The sequence below is a fragment of the Patagioenas fasciata genome, chromosome 21 (genome assembly GCF_037038585.1).
Source record: "Patagioenas fasciata isolate bPatFas1 chromosome 21, bPatFas1.hap1, whole genome shotgun sequence".
In the NCBI taxonomy this organism is placed as follows: domain Eukaryota; kingdom Metazoa; phylum Chordata; class Aves; order Columbiformes; family Columbidae; genus Patagioenas; species Patagioenas fasciata.
The window spans coordinates 2200296-2225870 of record NC_092540.1 but is presented as its reverse complement, the minus strand read 5'-3'; the positions used below and the strand labels follow the sequence as shown (position 1 = coordinate 2225870).

The following is a 25575-nucleotide window of genomic DNA, read 5'->3' as shown; positions in this document are numbered from 1 at the left end:
AGCCAGAGCGAAACTGTTGCAGAGAGCCCGGAGTGACAGGATGGGCTCTGAAACTGATTCTGGACTAAGAATTCTGATTCAGAGTGTTGCTAAGTGCAAACAAAAATATTTTGCTGTTAGTTGCCAAACAAGCAGAAGAGTTTCTGAGTTTCTTTTCACTATTTGGAACTCATAAAAGGGGGAGAGGGGAGGATCCTGTGTGGCCTGGCAGGGTCTGGTTCCCTTACCAGGCTTGGTTTAACCCCCAGAATAGGGTGTAAAACCAGCATCAAACCAGCAGCCTCACAATTAGAACCCATTAAATACAAGTGCAATGTGAGGTGCTAAGCAAGCAAGCAAGACTAGGATATATACTGAAGTTAACTAAGCGACTGCATTGGCTTCTAAACCAGACTAGGATATATACCGAAGTTAACTAAGCGACTGCATTGGCTTCTAAACCAGACTAGGATATATACCGAAGTTAACTAAGCGACTGTGTTGGCTTCTAAACCAGATTAGGATATATACCAAAGTTAACTAAGCGACTTTACAATTTATTTTATAATTCCCTGTGAAGACTTTCACAGCGAAGTTGGGCCAAAGATATTTCTCATGTGCACTGATAATTTCACTTTAACGACGACAAATTATGTGGAAATGTTTTTATGTGATTATAGGATGAAAAAATCTGTGAAGTCATTAAAAGAACCATCCATTTCAGAACGATCCATATAAGGCGCACAGAATCTCCCACGCTGACATGGACCAGGCAGCAAACCAGCCCTTCAGCAGAGGCCCCTCAGAGCCGGGGAGCAGCCGCCCTCCCTGCCCCCCGAGCCATTGCTGTTTCATGAGCATTTTTACACCTCTGTCCTGTGTCTGTACGTTCTGAGGGCTGTCACCATGTCTGTTAGCAGGTTTTTGAATGCCCTAATGCTGGGGAATACCATGCTGGTATTTTCACTTAACCTGCATATCTGAACAAAGTGATATTTAAGCTGTATGCTTGGAAAACCTTCCTGGACGGCTCGAGTCGCCTCTTCTGGCTGCACCTGGAAGGAGCGGGCACAGCAGGATGTGTCCCTCAGAGGGACATCAGTTCCAGGTCGGGGCCTTTTGAAAGGGTATAGATGGCAAGGACACGCTTTTTTAGTATCGAAGCTTCTTGGATTTTATTTTTGACCTTACTAACAACTAGAATACTTGGGTATAAATTGCGGGCAGTAGATCTCACACTCCTCTGGAGAGGAAGGACTCTGCAAATCGGGTTTAGTTGAAACGCGTTATTAAAACAGTGCTGCTGTTACCCCAATGCCGTGCTGGTTTTGGCCTGGAAAACAAGTTTAGTGGGGGACTTTTGGCTTTCCTGCTGGAATGTGCAAGGTGGGATGGCAGACAGCAGCTGGAAGAGCTCCGTCGGTACTTAGACGAGGTGGCGGGTGAATTATGGCAAAGATGTGGTCAGGAGGCTCTGTGGGCTCGGGGAGGCCGGCCGAGCTGCAGCTCTCAGTGCAGGCAGTGGGCGCCTGTCCCTGGCTTTGTCCCTCGATGGGCTGGAACCGGCAGGAGCGGGAGTCTGGATTGATTTTGGTGCTGTGACATTGTGCTGCGGGCTGGTTTCAGTGCAAGGGCTAGAAACAAAATCTGGGAACTTTCCTTCTCATAATGCAAGTACGGATCCGAGAAGAATCTGTCTTAGTTAAACATGTTGATATTAAGTAAGTCTTTGCCAGCCTTTAAAGATGCTTCTTGTGCAGAACTGTAACCAAACCCCGTTTGTTGGTTATAAACTACGCGTCAGTTCACTAATGTCAGACTATAGATTAGATACGACTCGCCAAAAATAACTGTCAAAGGAGGTCAGCATTGTGCATGCGAGACAAGTTTTTCCAGAGGCTGCGTTAATATTGTAGCGGTGTTTTATGTTGGTTGTGCAAGTTAAGACTGTAATCTCACTGCTATTTAGGTCAAATTAAGTGTCTTTTCTCTACACTCTTAACTACTATGGTGCCTGAGCTGTGGCTGTTAGTACAACACACACTAACAGACTGCACTTGCTGGATCAGTGGCCCGTGCTCAGATCAGTTGATTGGAAAAAGCAATTTAGCCTTGTATTTGCTGTCTGCCGAAGCTGACCCCCAAAAAACCTTCCAGCTTATTTAACTTTAATCAATAATTTGGGATTAACCAGCATAGCTCATCTCTCATTTCAGGTTCTCACTCCACTTTTCATCTCCAAAACGTGCTATAACAACACGTTAGTTTGAAACGGAATAATTCAGATTCTTTCCTCAAAGGGCTCACAAATAGAAATCTTTAATTTCCTATTGTACTTTCGTGCTGTTCTCTAAAGCATTTACTAAATTACAAATGTATTAAGCAGTACTTTGTCAGCAAAACACTGAGAGACAAAAGATCACTTTCAAATCTGTCAGCGTTAGATTATTTTAACGAAAGTCAGGAATAATAGCAAGCTGTATTTTTTCCTAGACGTTAACTCTGTTCTCCTATTAATACATATGACTTCCTTTACAGGAGTTTTATATAATTCGAACCAAATAAATTAACACACATGACAAATGACTATTGGAAATGTATTTTTAAGGGTAGCTCACTGTGGTCTTTTAAGGAGTGGCAGTAGTGGAATCAAGGGATATTTGGGTTTCATTTAGAGGTCGCTATCTTGAGTTCCTTTTCACAAGCTCCAGGTAGCATGGTCTGACCTGATTCCTGGCGGGACCCTGGAGACCTGGAGGTCCTTTCCAACCTGGATTTTCCAACGATCCTAAGAGCAAACACAAATAAGGTGCCATTCCGTGAATGTGATCAGTTCAAATTTACGGCGGCTACGCCGTAGCGATTTTTCTACACAATACAAGGTCTTAGTCATGTTTCTAACTTGCAACAATTTAACTGGCCTGAAGGGATTAATTAATTAAATTTGGAGCTGAAATTCCAGTGACCTTTTTTATTCACCGGCCGCAGATACTGAGCCAATGTTGGAAATGGATCTTGGCCGCAGCCGGCGCGGGCGCCTCAAGACGCGTTTTGTGCCGCCAGCGAGCCAAACTGGGCACGTGGTGCTTGGCCCACTTTCCTCCAGCATTCAAACTGTTTCCTCCTCATGCCGACGGATGTAACTCAGTGATTTTAGGTACAAACTGGACCATGAAACACCCACATATTCCCACCTAAGATGCGTTCTTCTTATCCCGCTCGCTTTGCTTCACACTCACTGAATCCTACGCGAATTTATGAAGTATATTTGGTTTTGCCGTGCTAGAACCACCTTTCATGATCATTTCTAGATACAACTCTGAAATTATTCAGAATTGGAAGAATGCCCTGTGACAATCTGGGGGTTGGTTTTACAGGACACATAGCCTAGTGAATTTTTTGAGGTGGATTCTGTCGTTTGAGGGCCGTGTCACAGCTGGGTTTGAGCAGAGGTTGTTGACTTAAAACCAGGACTTGTGCAGCTGGGAGAGCTGGATCTGCACCGCGCTCCCCGATGACACCAGAGCTTTGCGTGGTAAAACCCTCGGTGCAGAGCAGAGCGATGAAGCTGTCATTGCTGACCTTTAGGAACTGAAAGATGGCTGTGACTGAAGCGCCTCGCTCAACTCCAGAGCGGGGTTTTTACAACAGACACTTGAATGCAGTCAGTGATATCTGGATGCGTCACCAGTGTGTATTTACTCTTGAACTGCTGGGAGAATAGCTACTTTAGATTGGCAGAGCAAAGACATCTGTGAATAGACTGTGTGCAGGCAATTTACTGCGGAGAATGATTTAGAAAAGTGCTCTTGCGCTGCTATTCACTGGGATTGGCATGCCTGTGAAATGTCATATTATCTTCCCGATTCCTTTTTCTCCTTGTCATGAATGAGACGCTCTCCATATTTCTCTCAATGAAGTCTTTGTTTTTGCCTTCAACATTCAGCACAAACTCTCTGGCGATCAGAATGAAAAACGCTCCAACACAGATTTTCTTTGCAGACTGCCAGTTTAGGAATATTGCTGGAGATGAGCATTTACTGCAAGTATTTGGATAAATTCACAGGGCCTGATGCGTGTGTCGCACCAATAACGCTTTTGGAAACATTATTCTGGTGCTGTGTGTTAGACTTGGGCACTTTTCCGTTTTCTTTTGGATGTTTGGTATTTCTTGGTATTCTAATCTGTCGCACTGATGTCCGGTTTGGGATTGCGCATTCAAGAGGGGCTCATAGGGAAGTGTATTGAGCTGCTAAACTCTGTCCTTGGTAGTTCAGAGACTCAACAGAGAAACACACACTTGCTTAAATGAGTTATCATATAGGGACTTCTGTCAATGCATCCCCAAAAGCATTTTCTAATACTAAGATAAATAACCTGGGGGACTGTACTGATGTGCTGAGATGTTTAATTTTCTGCGAATATGGGCTGCATAGATAATAAAGACAGACAATGATAAGAGGCTTTCTTTTTATAAACTCTCTGCTGCACTACGGATTCAGTCTGCGGGAAAAAAATGTCTTTTTGATGGTAAATAATTGAAATGGAAATACTGCCTGAAATTCACTTATCAAGTCGCTAAAGCATGGTTACTGGAGAAAAAAATAATGGCTATCATGTCTCTTAGAAAATGAGGGAACTATTTTTAGCAGAGTACAGAGATCCATTTTCCACGTGCACGAAAAGGAGGCAGGAGGAGCATGGCTGGAAACACTGGGAGCAGCAGAGGCACCTTCAGCACGGAGCGGGTGCCAGGAGCAGGAAGCAGTGAGAACACGAATAGGCGGCGAGTCGGTGTTGTGGCGGTTTTAGAAGCGGTTGGCTAGAAATGTGTATTCAGTGCAGTTGGTCGAGTGGCTGAAATGCGGGAGAAACATCTTGAAAGAAGCTGGGAGCTTTTGACCTGTGGAAACCTCTGTTATTGCTGTAATCTCTCTTCTTTCCAAAGTATCTCCAGCCTAAATGCAGAATGGATCATTTCTCCCAAGCCGTACCGCTGTACAGATGTTACTGCAGCTGGCACCGTCTCTGCCAATAAAAGCCTGTAAATATGCACAAGGAATGAAACCAGTTAGGTTTAACTTCCAGTGACAGTTTTCAGAACAAAGGAACGCTATGGGTTTCGGTTTTGTTCCCATACCTGGAATTCAGGGTTCTCCAAAGAACAGTTGTGTTTTCACCCACCATCCCAGGCACGTATGGATGACTTAATAGGGATCACCATAGAACAAAAACCTTCCTTGAGTTGCTTGGTCTAAGAGAACGGAGATTATATATGGCATTATTTTTCTGTTCCCTAATGGGACCTGTTGTCTGACTTGCTACAGCCGTGGTTTTCTAATTGTTGGAAGTAATTTGCCCAGATTAATGCTCTCTGTTCAATTCATTTAATGTGACTTAATTTCATAACACTACAGGCTTTATCAGTAGGCAGAATAACCCCTGAAAAACCCCAGGAGGCAAAAATGCTTGTCGAGTTTAGCTGTTGAGGCTGGATGCTGCTGCTTTGTGAAAAATGGAGTAATTGTTCGGAGGGAAAGAACCATCAGAAAATTATTGGGTCTATCAGAATTCTTTGTCTTCATCTTTGTCTTCATTATTCGGTCAGAACTTGGCTTTGATTTTTATGTTGATCACAATGCCTTTTTTTGTGTCTGTGGTAATATGGGAGCCCTGTGACACTTCCCTAACCCTGCACCACAGACTATTATACAGTGAGTTAACCATAAAAAACCCCTCACCTCATTCTTTTATCAGATTGAGTTTAGAATATTACCTAGTGCCAAGATGCACATAAAACCACGGATCATTTCTGTTTCAACTTCATGTCAGAAGTGTCAGTTTATGTAAGATCATAAAATCTGTTAAGGTGGTTTTGTGTTTTGTGGGAGTTTTGGGATTTGATTTCGGTTTCTTTCTAGCCCTAGGATGTCTGCCATCTGTTAACAAATCTATTTCATTTTCTGTTCAGTGTTGTGTCTTATTTTATGAATGATTCAAGGCGTTTCTTCTCCGCACAAACTTGGTATTTTTATTGCACAAGTTTTTCACAAAATCTCAGCACGCCTGCTGTGACAGGAACCCTGTGGGACAGGCACCGGGACACAGGGAATATTTAGAGTGCGAGTGGAGGACTCAGAGGAAGGTGCAGCACAACATTCACCTCTTGGGGTCTCATTTCTTCCCCCACAAACCTCGTGTGAGCCGCAGGACTGCTGAACAGCAACCTGTGATGAGAAACAATCATCTCCTAACACTGAAAAGGGTGTTAAAACTGTCACCTTAGTGTCTTCAGGATAAAGGCTGAATTAAGTTTGATGCTTGGCTACTACGTGGCATATATATTTTCAGGCTATATCTTAAATTTAATTAACAGAGATGGCCAGCTAGCACTTGTCCTGCACAGCGTTAGCGCCGATATCCACATTAGACAACACCGGAGAGATCTAATTTGAGACACCTGTTTTAGATTTACAGTCACAGCACCACTGGTGTTTTTAGGGTTTTAGGAAATGAGCACCTAGCTTAAAGTTCAGCAAAGTGACAACTTCTGAGGCAGGAGCTGAGTGAGACCTCACACCTGACCCGTCTAGCGCCTCAGAGCCCCAGAGCGAGGGGCAGGGGGCACAGACTGACACACAGGAGGCTCCATCTGAACACGAGGAGAAGCTGCTTTGCTGGGAGGTGCCAGAGCCTGGCCCAGGCCGCCCAGAGCGGGTCTCTGGCGCCGTTCACACCCGCCCGGGCCGTGCCCGATCTCTCCGCTCTCTCCTCAGCTCGCTCTCCGGTTCCCGCCGCCGCAGGCTCTGTGGCGCCCCCTCCCGCTCTTCTACTGCGGACCCGCCCCTCGCGCACGCGGCGTGCCGCCTGATAGGCCCGCTCCGCGCCACGTGATGTTCACGCGACCCGGGGCCCTTGCTGCAGCGCGGACGATCGTACGACGCGTTCCGGGGAGCGCAGCGCTGCTGGGTGTGCGGTGAACGTCTCCGGTGTTCCGCTAGAAGGTAACGCCTGTGCACGCCGCCCTGCGCCGGTGCTCGGTGACCGGCGGCACAGCCGGTTGTTCGCTGCTGTTCTTTGTGGCGGGCATTTGGTGGGGCTGTGCTGCGCCCTGCTGGCGCGGCGCAGTCGCTGACGCGTTGTGCATGCGCGGGATGACCGCACGGCCCGGGGGCGGGCCCCGCGGTCCGGGGCGGAGCCGGGGGCGGGCCCCGCGGTCCGGGGCGGAGCCGGGGGCGGGCCCCGCGGTCCGGGGCGGAGCCGGGGGCGGGCCCCGCGGTCCGGGGCGGAGCCGGGGGCGGGCCCCGCGGTCCGGGGCGGAGCCGGGGGCGGGGCCCGCGGAGCCGGGGCGGAGCCGGGGGCGGGGCCCGCGGAGCCGGGGCGGAGCCGGGGGCGGGGCCCGCGGAGCCGGGGCGGAGCCGGGGGCGGGGCCCGCGGAGCCGGGGCGGGGCCGGGGGCGGGGCCCGCGGAGCCGGGGCGGAGCCGGGGGCGGGGCCCGCGGAGCCGGGGCCCGCGGAGCCGGGGCGGAGCCGGGGTCCGCGGAGCCGGGGCGGGGCCGGGGCCCGCGGAGCCGGGGCGGAGCCGGGGGCGGGGCCCGCGCTCCGGGGCGGAGCCCGGTGCGGTTGGACAGCCCGGGGGGTGAGTTTTGCATCGGTGGTTTAGGAACGACAAACAAACCAATCCCCTGAGGCACTTGGGGGCTTCGGCAGGAGCCCCAGGGGAGGCTGCAGCTCGTGTGTTTCACTGCACTGCCGGTGGTTCCAGGGCTCTCTTTTGGTCCCTTGGTTTTTTTTGGCAGTAACAGTCGATTTTCCAAGTCTCATGACACCCGCAAATAAGGGATGTAAACAGCACTTGCAGCGTCGGTCGTTGCGTTGATGTTCAGTTTGTATGTGCTGCATCTTGAGAGGAAATGAACGAATAAGCTCAGTTTGTTGCGTTTGAGGGCGCGGTGTGCTTGTTTCCGCTGGTGCCGCAGGCTCAGCGCAGCCTGGCAGGGGATTAGCGCAAGGCGTTTGCTTTTCTTCCCCCTTGGTGACGCGGTTCTGCTCTCTCCATTGCAGGAGGCTCCTGTGTGACCAAGTCAATCCCCTCGGCACAGGCGACACAGTGGACGAGTTAAAGCTGATGGGAGGACGAAAATCCAGCATCCCCAGCACCACTGTAACTGAACCAGGTCCCTTACCGCTATCCCAATTTCCATTGTCATGGGCCTTTACATTTTTTTTAATTGACACTGATTGCCCCATCACATAAAGCAAAAGTTGTAGCTGGGAGTCCACATAATTTCCCTACCTGGGTCCAGTGTTTTCAGGTTAGATTTCTCTCATATTTAGAAAAGCTCGGGGTATTTTGGGACCCTTCCCCTCTGCTGCGCACACGTGCACAGCTTTAAATACAAAAAGAACCCCACATTACCAGATTGTGTGTGCATGTCCTGGAAAATTATTTGGTTGTTTGTTTCACATTTAAATTCTGATTTCTGTGCCTGTGCTTGTTCCAGTAACATTTCATATGGTGGTTTAGGACAGTCCTGAGTTTAAGCAAAGACAGATAACTTCTTTTTAAGCAGCAAAACGAATTTTGGGGGTGTCTTATGAGCTGGGGCAGTTTGCAGGCACTGAGGGTGAGCTGGGTTGGTTTGTGCACATTGGTGTACGGCTTCTCTTCCTTTTCTTCCGTCTCTGACGTTTTCCTCTGGCTCACTTTGGTTTAAACCCAATAATTAATAATAATGAATAGTGGCGAGTAATCACTGCCATTTCTACCTGGTCTTCTTTAGGACATGGAACCCTGTTTTAAGGAAGATTCCTGTGATATATAGAGGTGGGGCACGGGATTTTGTAAAAATAATAGTAATAATGCCTATGGAAGGACGTGTATATAGTTGTAAAATATTGTCCTAAATTATTTAGACCAATTGTCTCCATACTTCAAGTCCCCAGTTGTGTTGCTGGGTATTTTACACACACGCAGTGTCATTTGTTTGGAGGAACAGCCACCGTTCCAGGGGAGCGGCTCAGCTGGGGGGGCCTGGCCCCTGGGTGTGTTTATAAGATCTTGGTGATTTGGTGTTTTTAAATGACATTTTCAGCATTTGACCCGGTTCATGTCCGGCTGTTGCTGTCAGGCTGTGCAGAGCACAGGTCCCTCTGGTTATTGCAGAAAGGGAGTTTATTTGCTTTCTAGAATGATTTCTATTGGATGGTATGAGAGGTAATAAGAAAAATCTATGTTTGTAAAGAAAAAAATTGCTCATTTTAATGCCCATAATCGATTTTCTCTTTGAGAAATAAATATTCTAATGTATTAAAAAATAGTCTCTGCTTGCTGGTGTTGTCCCGTGGGCCAGAACAGCACTGGCGTGGTGGTGCTTGAGCAGACTCAGACCCCACCACTGTATCCCCCAGCAAAGCAGAAGAGAATCTCCTCCTCCTTTTGACATTCCTGTTAAACTGAGGCCCCCCCGTCTGCGGCTCCGAGAAGACAACAACAGGCACACACGAAAATACAGGAAAAGCCCAACTGCCTGAGAAAAACAACTCCAGGTTCGGAAAATGATTTCTTGAGACACTGTTTGGAGTTTTATTGGCAACAAGGCTCTGCCTTTCACATGCTCGGCCCCGCTGCCCTTTCCCACCCTCCGTGTCCCCGGCCTCGTCCCCATGGCCCGCGGGAGAACCAGAGCGGTCCCTTGGCACAACACGGAAAACGTCCCTTAAAACATTCACGATTGGTTCGATTTAAAAGCGGAGGGTGGCAACGCCATTGAGGACACGTCCCCATAGGGATTGTCCCTCCCCGGAGTCACCGGCCGCGCAGGGACACGATCCAGCCGACGAGCCCCAATACCCTGTTTTACACAGCTCCCCGCGGGGAGCTCCATCTCCTTTAAACACCCAAATCCTCTGTGTGCGGGAAGCCTGAGACAGGTATTTCTAACACAGCTCTTCTGGCACATCCAACACCGTGGAGCAGAAACACCTGTGGCTCCAAAATGTCCCCAAAACCTCGGGAGGGGCCCAAAGCCCAACGCCACCGTCCCCAGGCGTAGAGGGGATGGGAGAACAAGGAGTGCACGTTATAAATATAAAATCATTATCTGCTACAAACAGAAAAACATATATTGTACATCTCTGACCCATATACACAAGAACACAATATACACAGAACGCCTCGGAGGAGCGAGGGCTTTGCAAGGGGGTTTTTGGGAGATGCTGCTCCCCCGCCCCGTGCCGGGGGGCTGGACCGGCAGCACATCAGTCCCCGAGAGTCCCGTCAAGCTGACACGCGTGGATGGAGTGAGCGTGGCCCCGTGCCCGTCCCGCTGCCGGGGAGAGGGAGGCCAAGAGCATGGGGGGAGAGGGCAGGCAAGGGGCGCTCTCGCGAACCCACAAAGTGCTTGGGGTCTCCAGCCCCTCAGAGCAAATCTGAGCCCCGAGAGAAGCTTCTGCCGCCCCCAGGGGAAGGATTTGCAGCCGGGTGGGGCTCTGATAAGGCATTTTCACCTGCGAGGTGGAGCGAACGGCAGCAGAGGGGACAGCGGGGGTGGTGGCAGCAAAGCCAAGGTGGTCCCAGCCAGACAAGCCTGGGTGGGGAGGACAGGAGGGCTTCATCCTGGGCTCAGTTTATTGGTAAAGCTGCCCCCCATGTCCCCCCCAGCCCCTTCCAGCCTCTCTCCCCGGCTCGAGCCGCCGGTGCGGCCTGAAATACTGAGGGCGGTTGGAGCGGCACATCCAGGCGCGTGGAGCGGCAGACAGGCACGCGTTCGGAGTTAAGACAAGAGTCGACGTGAGCTTTGTACAGCGAGGAGCAGCTCCCGGCCGGAGTGTCGGAGGATTCGGGACGACAAAAATGCCACAGTGATCAGATCGGGCCAGGAGGAGGGAACACGGGGGAGAGGAGGGAGTCGAGTCCTGGCACCTATCGGCGGTAATGATTGGGGGCATCCGCAAACATGTACTTGAGTCTGTAGGCTTCGGCGAGCAGGAGGCCGATCTCTTCGTTACCCCAGTGTATCGTGGGCAGATTTTGTAACAACATGAGAAGGCCCTGGAAAAGGGGAAGGGGCTGAGTTTGGGGCGGTCGAAGGCAGAGCGCAGATCCGGAGCAGCCGCAGGGCCGGCGGCAGCAGCGCTTGGTCACTTGGGCTCAGCACACTCGCGGGGCTGGAGGGCTCAGAGACAGCATCAAGGTGTGCTTGTGTCTAGATCCGAGCGAGTAAGGCACCTCAGATACCCCAAACCCCTTGAGATAACAGTCCAGCAGTGTTAGGGCTGGACACCAGAAAGCAAAGATGGAGGGACTTACCGTGATCAAACCTCACGCTTTGATTTGCTGGTTGAACCCTCCACCAGCCCCGCTCTCTGTCCTGAGCACTGAGCCTCACAAGTTACTTTAAGGCAAAGATCCTTTGAGACGACACTTGGCTGTGTCCACGTTGGCCTCACACCCAGAGCAATTCCCTCCCCTCTACCCCCAGCCCCAAGGACTTACTTGGAAATCTTCCTCATCTAGGATCTCCTTCCGCCACTTGATCAAAAAGGCAGCGCAGACGTACAGGTGGAAATGGGAGAATCCTTCTGGCTCCGACTGCGGGCAGCAAAGTTCCGGATCAGCTCCTGCAGCTCCACTGGAGCTCCCCAGAAACCCACGTCCTCCTGGGCCAACCCCCACCCAAGTGGCTATAAACGTCCTATGGCATTGTCCCCACAGTGACCAGTAAAGCAGGAAGGCAGCGGGAGCCTCTGTACCTGGTAGGTGTCCCAGAGGCGGATGGTGCAGCGAAGCGGCAGCTCCCTCATCAGCAGATTGTTCATCCAGCGGAAGGCGAACTGCAGGTATTCGACCTCGTACTTCCTAAAGTGATTATGTACCTGCTCTGAAACAGCACATTTCACTTACACACCTGGGGACTGTGGTGCCCTGGCTCCCGCACACGGCACTGTCCCCAACACACCGGCTTTCATGCGTTTTCTGGCTACCTGGCCAGAAGAACCCCGTCCCCAGGGGGTTTCTGGCTGACCCTCCCTGTCCCGCTCCCGTAGGTGTGGTAACAAGCGTCTGCCCCTTGCCAAGGAGCCTCCCCCTGTTGTGACAGCTCCAACCTGCTCAGACCCCCTTGTCACCTACCATCGATGCGGCTGACCAGCTCCTCCAGGGCTTTGACTTTCTTCTGGATGCCGGGCTGTGCGAAGGTGTAGTTATCCTGCGGGGAGTCACAAGGAGCAGCTCTAACAACAGTCAGAAATGACCCAAACCAGATCCCCAGCTCCACAGGGAGCGGAGATCACCACGAGCCAAGGAGATGTGGCTCCTGAGCACCAGGATGATCTGCCTGCTGTGGAGTCCCTAGTTGGGACAGCACCAGCCGGACAGAAACACCATCTTCTTTCCTCGGGGTTTTACCCACAGATTTAGCTCACGGGAGTAGTGGAATCTCCTAACGCTGGGATGTGCAGAGCGCTCGCCCTGACGCAGAGAAGACGATGATGCTGTCACCCCAGTGAGGGGACAGACACCCCGGCCCCGCTCACCTGTATCCCGTCCAGCAGCTTGCTCATGCACCAGAAGCTGTCGGCTTCGATGCTCCGTAAAACATCCTGAGACAGGTTCGTCACGTCGAAGTTCTCCACGTCCTCTTCTGCAAAACAGAGAGGGAAGAGCGTTGACAGGGGACAGACTGCGGGGCTTTATCCAGCCAAGGCAGCAGCGCCTCCAGGGATCAATCCTGACCACACCAGGTATTCCTTCACAACATCCTCAGGGAGATCAGGACTAGTTCACAAAGCCTCACCTAGATACTGGAAGGCTCCCCCTGACGTCAACAAGCTTTGGATGAGATCTTAAAAAATATACGTTCATCAGGATCTCTCTGTCACTAATGCAGTCTTATAAATTCCTTTTTCCTTCTCTTCACAGTGAGAACCAAGAGCCTTTCGGCACAGGGATTACAGCATCCCAGCGACAATGTCAACTCCAGACACAGCTAGAGCTGCAGAAAGAGTGAAAATGCTATGGGTGAAATGACTTGATCTCCGGCTCAAAGCAACTGGCTGACAAGAAAGCCAAAAGCAGTAGGGAGAAGTCAATTTGCTTTCTGAAACTCTCAGCTTGAGTAGCACACCTGTACTGGCAGCACGGGACAGGAATCTATTTAAATGGTTTATTTTACATTGTCAGCAGGGTCTCTTTATACTTCACTCGCTCCTCCTAGAACCAGAACCAGCTCTAAGCCCAAGCTTTGAGAGCAAGACCCTCCCCCAGCTCTGTGTATCAGGGCTTTGCCTGAACTCAGCAGTGCCCACAAGGCCCCATTCTCCTCCAAGCTGTAAGAATGTTAAGGAGATTCAAATGCAAATCCAGCCTCAGCACTTCAGCTTCCCCAGAGCTCAGCAAGGTTATGAAACTGAAGTCAATTCAACCAAGCGAAGCTACAGTAAGAGGACAAGACGCATCTCCAGCTGCAAGAAGAACAACACATCACCCCCTCGGCCAGGGCAGCTTTCCTGGGGCCAGCACTTCACACCATTCCCAGCCCCGCTGTCCAGAGGCAGCACCGTACGTGCTCCAAGCAGCAAATGTCACTTACCGACATACTCCGAGAGGAACACGACAAAGAAGGGAGTGACCAGGTCGTTGATTCCCTGCACGTAGCCACTGGCTGGGTGTCGGATGGCCCAGATAAACAGGATTCTTTCAAAGATCTGGGGAAGAAGGAGGGAAAGCAGGTACCTGCATTAGCCGTGCACAAAGGAAAACCAGAAGAGCGTAACTGCTAAGCTCAGGGAGCAGATCATGCGCTGACAGGCTTTTCTGCAGCAATACGGGTAAGATAGGACGCATCCAAGCCTTCTCCCCCTTACCTCCTGGACGAGCGGCTGCTGGAAGAGGGGGATGAGTGGGTTGGTCCGTGGAATGTCGATGTGGATCTGGAAGAGAGGCTGGGTTACACACACCAGCCGTGCTTTCTGGGGACACAATAACTCATCACAGGCTAACACGGGGGAACCCGCCCCTCAGTGTCCCCCCAGGCGAGAGCTGCACGTGGCAACAAGCACAGTGAGGGCTACAGACAGCAGCTGCACCGAGAAAACCATCTACACTTTTATCTCCAGTCTCCTCTGCTCAGCTGTGGGAGCTGGGAAAGAGCTGGGGTCTGAAATCGAGTTATTAGATCAATTTAGGGAAGGCTTAAACTAACACCAGTAAGAAAATGGACAGAAACATGGTGCCCTGTCCCCAAGGAGAAGACTCATAACTACAGCTAGAAGTCCCAGCATGACCCCAACTGCACAGACAAGCAGCAACAAGAGGGAGGAAAGGGAGACACCATGGCAATGGGCAGAGGGCTCGTACCTGTCGGTAGGTGTCTTGATGGTGCTCCTCGTTTCGGGAATCGTAATACTGCTGGATGAAGCCGAAATACTCCTCCCGCTTGCGCTGCAAAGTCAGCTTTCGCCGCTCCATGTTTGCGGGGAGATAACCCTGCGGCAGGAAAATCCCTGTCAGGGCAGAGCCTCCTCCCTCACCGCAAACCCCCAAAATCCCACCAGGCGGCCGAGCACCCAGAAGCATCAGGCACAGAGACTCAAGAGCTGGAGAAAGAGCTTTCATGGGTTTGGGCTTTCCCAGCCCTCAAGTCCTTTACTGATCTGGGAGCAACCCAACATCATGGTATTCAGTTTCCCAAAACAGAGCAAATCAGATATTCCCAGCACCAGCGGGGGCTTTGTGCTCAGAGGATGTAGCAATTACACCCCCTGGCGCCCAAAAACACCTGGAAGATGCACCAGGGAGGTTCAGGTTGGGCATCAGGAGAAGGTTCTTCACCCAGAGGGTGCTGGACACTGAACAGGCTCCCAGGGAGGTGTCACGGCCCCAAGCCTGACAGTGTTCAAGAGACTGGACAGCGTCCTCAGACACACGGTGTGACCTGTGGGGTGTCCTGTGCAGGGACAGGAGTTGGACTCCACGATCCTTGTGGTCCCTCCCAACTCAGGACATTCTGTGATTCTATGTCCCTATGTCTATGATTCTATTCCCCCCAGACTCCCGCGTCACAACTCCAGGTACTCACTGAGAGGAGACGCCACGTCACGGGCCGGACCTCTCTGGGCACACCGGGCCAGCTGCATTTCCTCAGCTCATCTGCAAACGGACAGTGGTGGCAATGGATTAGATCCTATGCACGTCCAGGCACCACCACACCTAGAAGGAGAGGAAAGCCCAGTCTGCTCCTGCAGGCCCTGCAGACACTGAGCCTCCAGGAAGGCTCCACATCAACAGCGACTGGGGACGAGGGTCTGCAGCAAGCAGAGCAGAGATGAGGACCAGAGGAAACGGCCTCAAGTTGCACCAGGGGAGGTTGAGGTTGGATCTGGGGAACAATTTCTTCCCCAAAGGGCTGTGGGGCATTGGAACAGGCTGCCCAGGGCAGTGCTGGAGTCACCATCCCTGGAGGGTTGGACAGACGGAGATGAGGTTCTCAGGACATGGGGCAGTGACGGGGTGGGGAACAGTTGGACTCAATCTTGAGGGTCTTTTCCAACCAGAACGATTCTGTGATTCTCCGATTCCAGCTCAGCCTGGGCACAGGACTGGTGGCCGTTGGGGCTCTGATGTGTCAGAACCTCAGTTCTCATGCAGAGCCCAAGACCCCCCTGGTGATCACACTCATCATTTGCGAGATGAAGAAAGACCAGGAACAGATGGGCAGCTGGTTGAGGACACAACCACCTGTCACCAGAGCAGTTTGTGCAACTATCCCACTGCAGGCGGTCATTTTTTCCAGCCTGGAGCAGACCCAATTACGACCTGAAGCAGGCAGCAGCCCCCCCGCTGCCTTCCCCTTTCCCCTGCAGACACCCCCGTCTGCCACACTCACCCAGGTCCGTGTTGTGGCTGGAAAGGAGCTGCCGAAACTTCTCCAGGCGGGTTTTCTCCCTCACCGTCATGGGGGGAGCACCCGAAGCATTTTGGTCAGAGATTCGGGCGACGAGTGGAATGATGGGCCGAAGGGGAAGGGACTGCTGCTTCTGGAGGGGGGTGCGCACACAGGCCTCCTCTGCAAGGAGCAGATGCTGCAGTGAGGTGGGGAAGGAGGTGGCACCTCTCCAACCCCATCTCACCCCTCAGAGACCTCCCGCTGCACATTTCATCCCTCTCTTCCCCAGCAAATAGAGCATCACTGTCCCAGCCTGATGGATCAGCGGGTTCACAGGCATCTGTTTGACTCCTCCATCACTTCCCCCCTGTTTTTCCTCCCCTTTCTTCCTCCTGCACCCAGACACGCGGCTGCCAGCGGATCAGAATTCCTTTCCCACAGGGCAAGCCGCGGGCAGAAAGACACAGGAGATGAGGCACAAGCAGCTTTGGGAATCCCAGAAGAACCAACTTTCAATCTGCTCTGCTCGCTGCTGATCTAAATAGTGATCAAGCTAATTGCCAGCACAGAGAGAGGAGGTGATGGGCTGCCAGTGCCACCTGCGGGCAGCACGGACCTGCTGGGTGACTTCCAGAGCACAGAGCGAGCAGGAGCTGAGGCCCAGGTCCCTGCCCAAGCTGCACCAACCTGGGGCCACCAGGACCCATCAGGACCTTTCCTAAGAGCAGCACCCTGCACCACAAAGGAAGCAGAAGTTGAGCGATCCCGAGCAAGAATTTAACAGATCTCCAAAAATCCCTTTTCACCCAGAACATGGGATCCTCTGGGACAGATGTGCCTGCGTGCGGGATACTGAGCAGCGGAGGACACTGAGGCATTAAGGCCAGGCCTCCAAAAATGGCTCCTTGGAGTACAGGATACTACAAGGAGGCAAAAACCTGTAGAGCTTGTGGGCTGTGCTACAGCCTCCCATCCATAACATGCAAGGCACAGCAAGCGGCTGAGTCGAGCGGTCAACCAGGAGAGCAGCAGACCAGGAGGCCGCTCCCAAAGACGGCTCTTACCAGACGTCCTGGAGAGCTGGGCCTCGCTGCTGGACTTGATGACCTTGCAGTTGGTGGGCACGTCGCTGAGCGCGGCCTGGGCCCGCTCAGGCTTCGCCCGCAGCTTGCTGTGGTTCTCCAGAACCTGGGCCGCCGTGGCCTTGGCCACTTTAGAGTTCAGAGTTTGCAAAGAGGAAGACGAAGAAGAGAAATCCTCATCTTCATCGTCACCGATGTCCCAGGCGTCACTGGTGTTGCGGGCAAACTCGTGAAAGCTGGAGGCCTTCTTGCTTTTCATAGGCAGCGCGTTGGCCTTGGAACGGTCTTTGATGAAACTGGGAGCCAAAGAGAAACAGCATCAGAGCTGTGCTGTCACATGAATCCATTCTCTTTCCTTCCCTACATCCTCACTCCAATCAGCCAGTCCCTTTTTCCCAATTCCCCACTCCTCCCCCCAAACCCAAGGAATGTTTTAAGTCCCTCTGGGCTGCTGGGAGGTAGAGCCTGCACTGGTGCGATGGCACAGAGGCCACAGTGCCCACAGAGAGCTGGTGAGCTGCCCGGCTTCCCAGCTCAGAAGGGCCAAGGGGAGAAACCCATAATTCCTCCAGGTCTGCCTTCCCCCCTACAGGAAACATAAAACCCCAAAAAAGTCCTGCAACCTGCGGAGATGCATGTCAGAGTCACACAGAGCTGGCCTGCGCTCCCGGACACTCCTGATCCAGCTGCGACAGCTCCCACACCCACCTGGGTCTTTTCTCAGGCACAGGAAGAACCTTTGCGTTTAACCTTAAGCTACAGGAGTCAAAGTCCATCCCCTGAAGCGTCACAGAAAGTGGGGAACCTTCACCACTACACAGCACGATAGGGACAAGGAGGCACTTCAGATCAGCTCTGCCTTGTCCTGTCGAGAAGGGGCTGCAGTTCTGCAGCTGCTGAGCAGCTTCACCTCCCCTTCCCTTCATTCCTTCGTCTCCAAAGGGGAGCAGAGGGCTCAGATTAAAATTGCTAAAAAATATGTCTGTCTCCTGGCTCATATTATAAGGATTTCTGGCCATAAAGGGCACCAGCAGATAAGCTTTCCCTGCAAGCTTTCGCAGAGCTCAAGCCAGCACCGCACCCCACTGCTGTCCTGCTCTGCTAGAGCATCACCAGGGATGCTGGAGACCTCCACGTACTGCAGGACTGAGCCAAAAACCTGCAAAGCCTTGTGGTGTGCATCTCCAGGAGAGAAACACCTACTTTTTGGTGAGCCGGGGATCCAGCGGAGGATGTTGTGCTCCATAGACAGGTTGAATGCTGTGGGAAGGGGGGAAAGAAAAGGAAAAAGACAATGTGAAAAAGCCACAGAGCACCCACAAATAATCTTCTCAGCCTAGACTGGGGTCACGCTTCTTGCCTGTTGTTGGAACTGAATACAGACCAAAAGCTACTTCAATCACTTTCTGTCTTCAAAGCCTTAGATCCAAAGTGCCACATTCAGCTGAAGATTTGTTCTTTGCAGCAGCAAAAAAGAAGCCTTGTCTGAACTCTCCAGCCTGAGCTGGGATTTGAGATCTGCTCTTTTCTGTGCCACCAAATCACTCTGAGTGACTGCATGTCTCAGTCCCCTGGCCTGACACACCAAGGTTCATTCTCTTTTCCATCAAGGGGATTCCCAGGTTGGGGAATCCAACCAGTGGCACTGGGGCTCCCCCACACACCTGAGGGTTTGAACCCCACGCTGGCTCTCAGGCTCGTAGCCAATGCTACAGCCAAGCAGCCTCTGGTACGGTACACGGTTTGACTCGGGTCCAAATCCCGGCTTAATCAACTGCTTCCTATGCGGCCTGAATTGAGTCACCACATCCCAGTCCCTGTGTAGGGGAGCCTGAGGGCTGCAGGCACTACCACATGCGGAACATCACCTCAGAGAGGAGCTACTAGACAAGTGTTCATCACTAGTTTTACAAGCTCTGGACACGAGACAGGGATCCTGAGTTATTACCTCAATGTAGGTAACTATTCACAGCCACCCTGCCCTGAAAAAGCATCTCCGGAAAACAAAGTTCTCCCCATCCCCTGGCACACAGCGTGGTCCTGCGTCCCGTGGTGGGGACAAGGGCCCATTCAGAGCTGGCACACAAGGGACAGGCTTCTCTTGGGTCAAGGGAGCTGGCTGGGTTTCCAGGAGCTGCAGATGGTGCCCGGCAGTAAAACAAGCAGAGCCCAGCCAGGTAGGAGGGGACGGCAGCTGGAAAACACACTGGGAACCGGTTGATGCTGGCGAGGAGGCAGCAACAGGCCCAGCTGGCAGGGGAGAGGCGCAGAGATCCAGGGCAGAGGCTGGAAACAACCACAGCACAGAGAGATCCTGGTCGTGAAGCCCGGCGAGGGGTGGGCTCGTGGCTGGGAGCGCTGAAAAGGCTCCCTGTGTTTACCCCAGGAAAGAGTTTGCTGACTAAAGAGCATCTAGGAGTCGGGACAGCTATTGAGCAGAGGCACCTCCGTGGGTGGGCACAGCAAGGAGATGATCGGGAGTAAGAAAAACAAGCTCTCCAGATCAGTGCTCCTTCCCAGTGACTCACGGCAGCTCCTCGCAGAAGGACCGAGCTCGCAGCGTCTCGTGACAGCAGCCGCCACGCTGGGACCCACGTGTGGTGACAGCTTTGATTCACGAGCAATGGCCTCAGCTCCACAAGCCAAAGGAACAATGTGCGTTAGAGATAAAGAGGGGATGTGGCAGCCAGCGCGGGGTGAGGAAACCCTTTCCTGGGGCTCTGAAGCAACCAGCTGATGCCCTTGCCGGCTAACGGTTGATACACCAGCAGAGGGTCCCGCTTCCCAAACAGCTCCTTCCAAAGACTTTGAACCCAAACCCAGCATACTGAGCTGATCTGATTGCACAGCCCATCACCCTGTGCCCCCACACAAGTGGTTGAAGATGACAGTCTGGTTTCCAGCAGGCTCCAGAGACATTGGGCTCCAACCACTGTGGTTTTCCCCATGTTTGTCCCACCTCTGCTGACTCTCTGCTCCATCCACCCATGCAGAGGCTGGAGAGGAGCGCAAATGCTCCAATGCAACAGGTGACTTCTTGCCACTTCGGACACAGAATGTATTTACTCCCAGCAGATTCTCTTTCTTTCCTTTCAAAAACAACATTTAAATACCCATCCTGGCGCTTGGCTGCCCATCTCTCTAAACAACAGGAAATAATCAACCCATTGTACAGGATAACACTAGACCAACCTGCCTGCACTTCCTCAGGAAAATTACTGGGATGAGAATTCATGATGCAAAAAACACAGGGCAGTACTGGAAACACGAAACAACATTTACCAGCTCTCCAGCCCTAAATCTACAAGGGGAAAAGCACCAACTGAAAGCTGATACAACTAAGCAACCAAATGCACAAAGTGTCATGGAAAAGGAAGCTCGCACAGTCTCCAAATCCTCACAAAGCCTCCCCCTGCCAGCTTGTCAGGGCAAAGAAAGGAGAGAGCCAAGAATCTGTACGGGAAGATCTCGGACAGAAAAGGAGGAGGGGAGCATCGTGTCCAGCGACCATGGATGCAGCACGTCCCACCTCCACCTTTCATGGTCGTGTTGCCCAAGACCTGTTGGTAACCGTCCCTGGAAAGGACGGGCACGCAGGGTATGTGCAGGCGGTAACAAACCTCCTGGAGAGCAGGATATTTGCCAAGCAGGCAGTCAGGAGCAGGGGAGGACTTTGCCAAAAACTCGACGTTAGAGTGCATTGTCTAGACAAGACCGGCTGCCTCCCAGACCGGTTCACCTGGTTTGAGCTTTTCAAGCCGAAGCTGGAAGTCACTCGCTGCAGAAAAGAGATGCTGAGACCACCAGCTGTGACCTCTGGTGAGGGACAGGATTGATCGGGACACAAAATGACCCAGGGAGAGCACAGAGGAGGAATGAGCCGAGCTCGTGGCATTTCCCTTTGCTTGCCACAGACATGGATTGTCCCACCAACCTAAGGGAACCAGTGCAGCAACAAAGAAATGGGAAAACACATTAGAAAGAGAGATTTAACTGGTGTAGCAGGATTTAAAGTGAACTATGTATTTCAAACCACGTCCGCACACGAGCAGGAGAAGGGCAGGGTTCAGATAAGGCAAAGGGGTGCAAAGGAGAGGAGCACCAGATGGGAACAGCACCGGTGAAAGCCTCCCCAGAGAGGCGGGTGCCATCTCCCCATGCCAGCCTTGCTGCCAAGGCCTCATAGGGAGCATGTCCGCCATCACCATCCCCTCCTTCCTAAACCAGACGTTTCACTTGTTTCTGCCACCCCTGGGTGAGAGGAACCAAAGCAGGGGAGGTGCACAGAGATCCCCACAGCCCCTCCTGTCAAGCAGAGCTGGACCAGCAGTGACACCTGCCCAGGAGACAATAACAGGGGGACACGTGCTGGCAGGGGCACCTTTTCGGGACAGAATTCCTGGCACCTAAGGTGACATCTCTAAGGGCTTTGGGAAGGGATAAGGTTTGTTCAGCACCTGTGGAAGGGAGGATGGTACAGCCCTGGCTTTGAGGCCACCCTGGGCAGGCCTCCAAAGCCCTGACCCCTCCCAGAGGTGGAGGGTGCACACAGGGGTCCCCACAGCCCCCAAATGGCCTGTCCTGCCCTAGAGATGAGGGGGCCGTCCTAGCGCTATCCTCGTCTCTTATACAGGTGGGGTTCTTCCAGTAAAACTCCACTGCCCCATAGCCAGGGAGTGCCGCAGGGCCCCCAAACAGCTTCCCCATCCCATAGCCAGGGTGGATAATCCTGATATCCCCCCCGTTTTGCAGGGGGGTACCCCAGGAACTCAGCCTCATAGCCAGGGTGGGTGCCCCTGTCAGCCCCTTCCCCCTCAACAACCCCCAGCTGAGGAGGCCACGGCCCTGGCGCCCCCACTGCAGGGGACACCCCAGCCCGCCCAGCCACCTCCCCTGCCCCACAGACCCTTCCACTGCCCCAGCGCAGGGGGGAACACGGTCCCCGCCGCCCCCTCAGCGCCCATTCCCCGCGAGGTGGCGGGGGGCAGCCGGTACCGGCCGGGCCCGCACTCACCTGCCCGGCAGCTTGGCACTCCGCTTCCAGAACTGGCGACCGCTCTCGGCCGCCATGGCGGAGGGGAGGAGCGGGCTCGGCCGGCCAGCCAGCGAGCGAGCGAGCCCACCGGCCGGCCGGCCCCACGGCGCAGCGGTGGAGCGCGAAGGAAAGCGGCGACCCCCCGCAGGCCGCCTCACCGCCGCCCGCCCGCTGCCCCCGACGGCGCCATCTTGGGTGCGGGCGGGGAGAGCGCCGCCATTGGCCGCTTCGGGAAAGGCGTTGAGGATCGGCCAATCACGAGGGGGAGGAGGGAGTGACGTAACGCGAAGGGGAGGGTTCGGCAGGGCTGGGGGCGGGCTGTGAGAGGCGGGAGAGACCAACTGAGGGGGGGGAGAGGGGACACACCATTCCGCCTCGGTGGAGGAGAGGCTGGAGGGAACCACTAGCAGGCAGGGAGAGGTCAGAAAGCGACGATGAGACGGCGATACCTACAGAAACCTTGCGGAGGGGAAGGCGGGACGGGTTAAATATCGCCGCGGTGAAGGGGAGAGACCATTCACGCTGGGGGTGTGGGGGGGCGACACGCCCAGTCAGCACCTGGGGCGAAACCATCGGGAGAGGGCGGGGGGAAGCGGGTTAAACCGCCACGGGGCCGCGAGGGCGAGCCGTTGGCCAGAACCATTCGCGGGGCGGGGGACACGCCAAGCGGTGACAGGGACAGGAGGGGTCCCCGCGGCACCCCGGGGTGGCTCTGCTGGCACCCCCGGTTGTCATGGTCCCCTCAAGGATTCAGGACCGTTTGGGGACCATTTGCAGCCCCAGCTGAGCCCTGGTGTCAGGATGTCCCCTCATCATGACAACTGGGGTGAGGGAGGAACCACCATTGTGGGGCAAGCCGTGAGGCACAAGTGGCCACCCCTTGAATAAACAGGGATAAACTGGAGATGAAAAACACACAGATGTGAAAAAAACCACAAACTTTCAGGGTGACATGCGACCCCGCCAGGCTCTGAGGCTCTGCCATCACCCTCATGCCCTGAGGAGAAACCCCACAGGGGCCTCGATGGCGCCGGGTGTGGGCAGCGTGGGGCGTTCTGTCACGGCTGTGGGGACACGGGGACCTCCCGCTCCTCAGGGAGACGTTTGATGGCCCCTGGTGAATCAGCAGCCACCTCTCCCGGTCAAGCCGCCAGCGTGGCCGTGCCCCACATGAGTCAGCCGGGCGCCCCAGTTTCCCCTGTTTGTAAAGGGCAGGGCAATGGCAGGAGTGGACCTGGGGTCCCTCGGGATGTCTCAGGCTTTGGGGACATTGTAAAAGGGACAATTATTACCCTCAGCCTCTGGGCTAGAAGGGACACATGTGGCTCTTGCCATCCCTTCAGGGTCGGATCCAAGCTCGAAGGGATCACGGCTCCTGCTGAGCACTTGGCGAGAGGCGTTGGGAGCCTTTCAGGGTGCGGGAGGGCCGGTAGCATCCAAAAAAATATAAAGAAGAAAAATTAAAAAGCGGGCAGGTTTCTGTAAAACCAGCCTGCTTCAAAGGACAGGGCTGACAGCAGAGGGCGGCCCAGGCTCGTCGCTGGGCTTCACCTCAGAGCCAGGCCTGGGTGCTTCGCCCTGCCCCAAGCTGCTCCTGCCCTTTCTGTCTCCATCGGCCGCTCACGGGGTACAGGGAGATATTTTGGGGGGCAGAGAGAGCCCAAGACCGTGGCAGCGAGCCCAGGATCTCTGGCAGCGAGCCCATGGTATCTGACAGCTTTCGATTCTGAAGAGTGAAAGCCGAGAGAAGATTCAGTTCCTTTTCCCATCCCGAAGCTGAAGTGGGGAAGGGAAACTTAAAAGCTGGTAAAAATAGAGCATTTTGAGGTACCTCCTGGTCAGGGGGTGCCGTGTTGGACTAGGAAAGTTTCCAGAAAGGAGCTGGTCCCAACAGGGTGACATCGAGAGTGGAAACCCTGCCCTTCCACCCAGAGTTAAAAACCTGTGGGCTACAAGGTGCGACAAACGGGGTTTATCACTTATCAGTTCATCCCATACCAACTGGAAACTCTGAGAAATGGAAACCATCCCACACCGGAGTGGGAGCCCTCGCTGTCAGTGGGAGGCTGAGCGCGCTGGAGAGTCTGTCTGTCCGTCCTAGAGTCACTTTTGGTGTCTGCACACCCCTCGGACGCCTGCTGTCCCCTCCACCTGGGCAGGGCGGGTTCACTTTGCTCTCCCCTCTCAGCCTGAGGGATAAATCCTCTTTGGAGGAGCTTCCACAATTCACACATCATCTTCTCATGCTTCATTTATTTGCTTTATCAAAGACTTTGTTTGGAAACACCCAGCTAGAAAAACAGCAGAGTGACCCAAGTAACGAGCAACAGGATGAGACAAAATGGCCTCAAGTTGCGCCAGGGGAGGTTGAGGTTGGATTTAGGAACAATTTCTTCCCCAAAGGGCTGTGGGGCATTGGAACAGGCTGCCCAGGGCAGTGCTGGAGTCACCATCCCTGGAGGGCTGGACAGACGGACATGAGGTTCTCAGGACATGGGGCAGTGCCAGGGCTGGGGGGATGGTTGGACTCGATGGTCTCATGGGTCTCTTCCAAGCAAACGATTCTATGATTTTGTGATAATCATAAGTCCCTTCAAGTGCTGACCAAAACCAAACAAGATTTTTAGAGCAACACAAGCACCGTGCGACACACACGCACAAGGGTGCTACAGCCAGAGATCTGCTACCAGTAGCCTGGCACAGAAACGGTGGCTGCTGTGGCACATTCATGCCATGTGGTTGGGAGCACGGGGGCGGTTTCCGTTGGGATCGGTACCACTGGCTTATGAGCCCACACACGTGTACTGGGGAGCCCAGCCCTGCCTACTCATTTTGGGGGAGGATGAAGATGAAGAATTTCGGCGGTGCTTGACCTGAAGTGACATTTTGCCGCTTCTGTTTTTCTCACAGCTTTCACAGTGGGGTGAGATCTCCGTCCCTGCAAGGCGCTCACCTTTCAAATGCACGCGCGTGTCTGTGTGTCATTTCAGGTTAACCGAAGTGGCTGCTTCAGTCTGAAACAGGAGCTGTTGTTTCATTTTTCAGGTCGCTTAACCCCCTCCTAACTGTAATAAACACGGTGACTAAGAACAGAAAAATATTACCCTGGAGGAAGGGGACCAAAATCTTGGAGTACGATGAAAGAAACACTCTGATTACCCCTTTAAAAAATATGTTTCCTTAGCTGAAGCTGCTAAATTTGACTCAAGTTTACACACTGGAAATGTTTTGCGGTTGATTTTTTTTTCCTTTTTACAGTGAGTAAAGTGTTTTTACCTCACCAAAAACCCCCATCGGCTCTCAGGCCCAGTGATGCAGTTTCGATGTGTCACGGAGGCTGGGTTAGCGCAGATCTCGCTCTCATTAAGGTCCATGTAAACCCCAAAACATGAGACTTTGGTCTTGAGCAAGGCTCCAGGTGCATGAAACCAGCACCTGCCCCCCCTTGCTGTCACAGCATGGGGTTTTTTCTGAGGAGGTGTGGGAAGGGACACGTTTCACCCCAGGTTCATGCTGACAGGGGTGCGGGGCTTTGGTCTCAGCTCCTGGAGGACTAAATCCCCTGCCTGGGGAACACTGGAGGTCTGAACCTG

The 25575-nt window shown here is 53.3% G+C and overlaps 1 protein-coding gene and 1 long non-coding RNA gene across 29 annotated transcripts in view; one reads left to right on the top strand and one right to left on the bottom strand.

The window, feature by feature from the left end:
• The window catches only part of LOC136110801 (uncharacterized), a 94015-nt gene extending 84719 nt beyond the window's left edge, over nt 1-9296 (top strand). For 23 of the 28 annotated variants that reach the window (XR_011742176.1, XR_011742169.1, XR_011742177.1 and 20 more), the window contains 2 exons: nt 2685-6983; nt 8043-9296. This is a non-coding gene — a long non-coding RNA (uncharacterized lncRNA). The remainder of the gene's footprint in view (nt 1-2684; nt 6984-8042) is intronic. The other 5 variants (XR_011742170.1, XR_011742156.1, XR_011742168.1 and 2 more) reach the window with 3 other exon arrangements.
• Nucleotides 9297-9537: 241 nt separating this feature from the next.
• Nucleotides 9538-22170, bottom strand: TBC1D22B (TBC1 domain family member 22B). The gene is made up of 13 exons (XM_065854736.2): nt 21962-22170; nt 18151-18207; nt 16930-17243; nt 15866-16045; nt 15059-15129; nt 14338-14466; nt 13845-13910; nt 13571-13685; nt 12516-12622; nt 12112-12187; nt 11733-11860; nt 11476-11571; nt 9538-11031 (listed from the first exon to the last, which is right to left on the bottom strand). The coding sequence occupies exons 1-13, from the start codon at nt 22015-22017 to the stop codon at nt 10903-10905; spliced, it is 1524 nt and encodes a 507-aa protein (XP_065710808.1). The 5' UTR covers nt 22018-22170; the 3' UTR covers nt 9538-10902.
• Nucleotides 22171-25575: the final 3405 nt, after the last annotated feature.

Excerpts from the sequence above, each read along its gene's own strand:
- TBC1D22B (XM_065854736.2), bottom strand. The coding sequence starts at position 22,017 with ATGGCGGCCGAGAGCGGTCGCCAGTTCTGGAAGCGGAGTGCCAAGCTG. Across the intron at positions 16,046-16,929 it reads CCAGCTCTCCAGGACGTCTG|AGGAGGCCTGTGTGCGCACC; the intron begins GTAAGAGCCGTC and ends TGCTCCTTGCAG. Across the intron at positions 15,130-15,865 it reads CAGCCACAACACGGACCTGG|ATGAGCTGAGGAAATGCAGC; the intron begins GTGAGTGTGGCA and ends GTCCGTTTGCAG.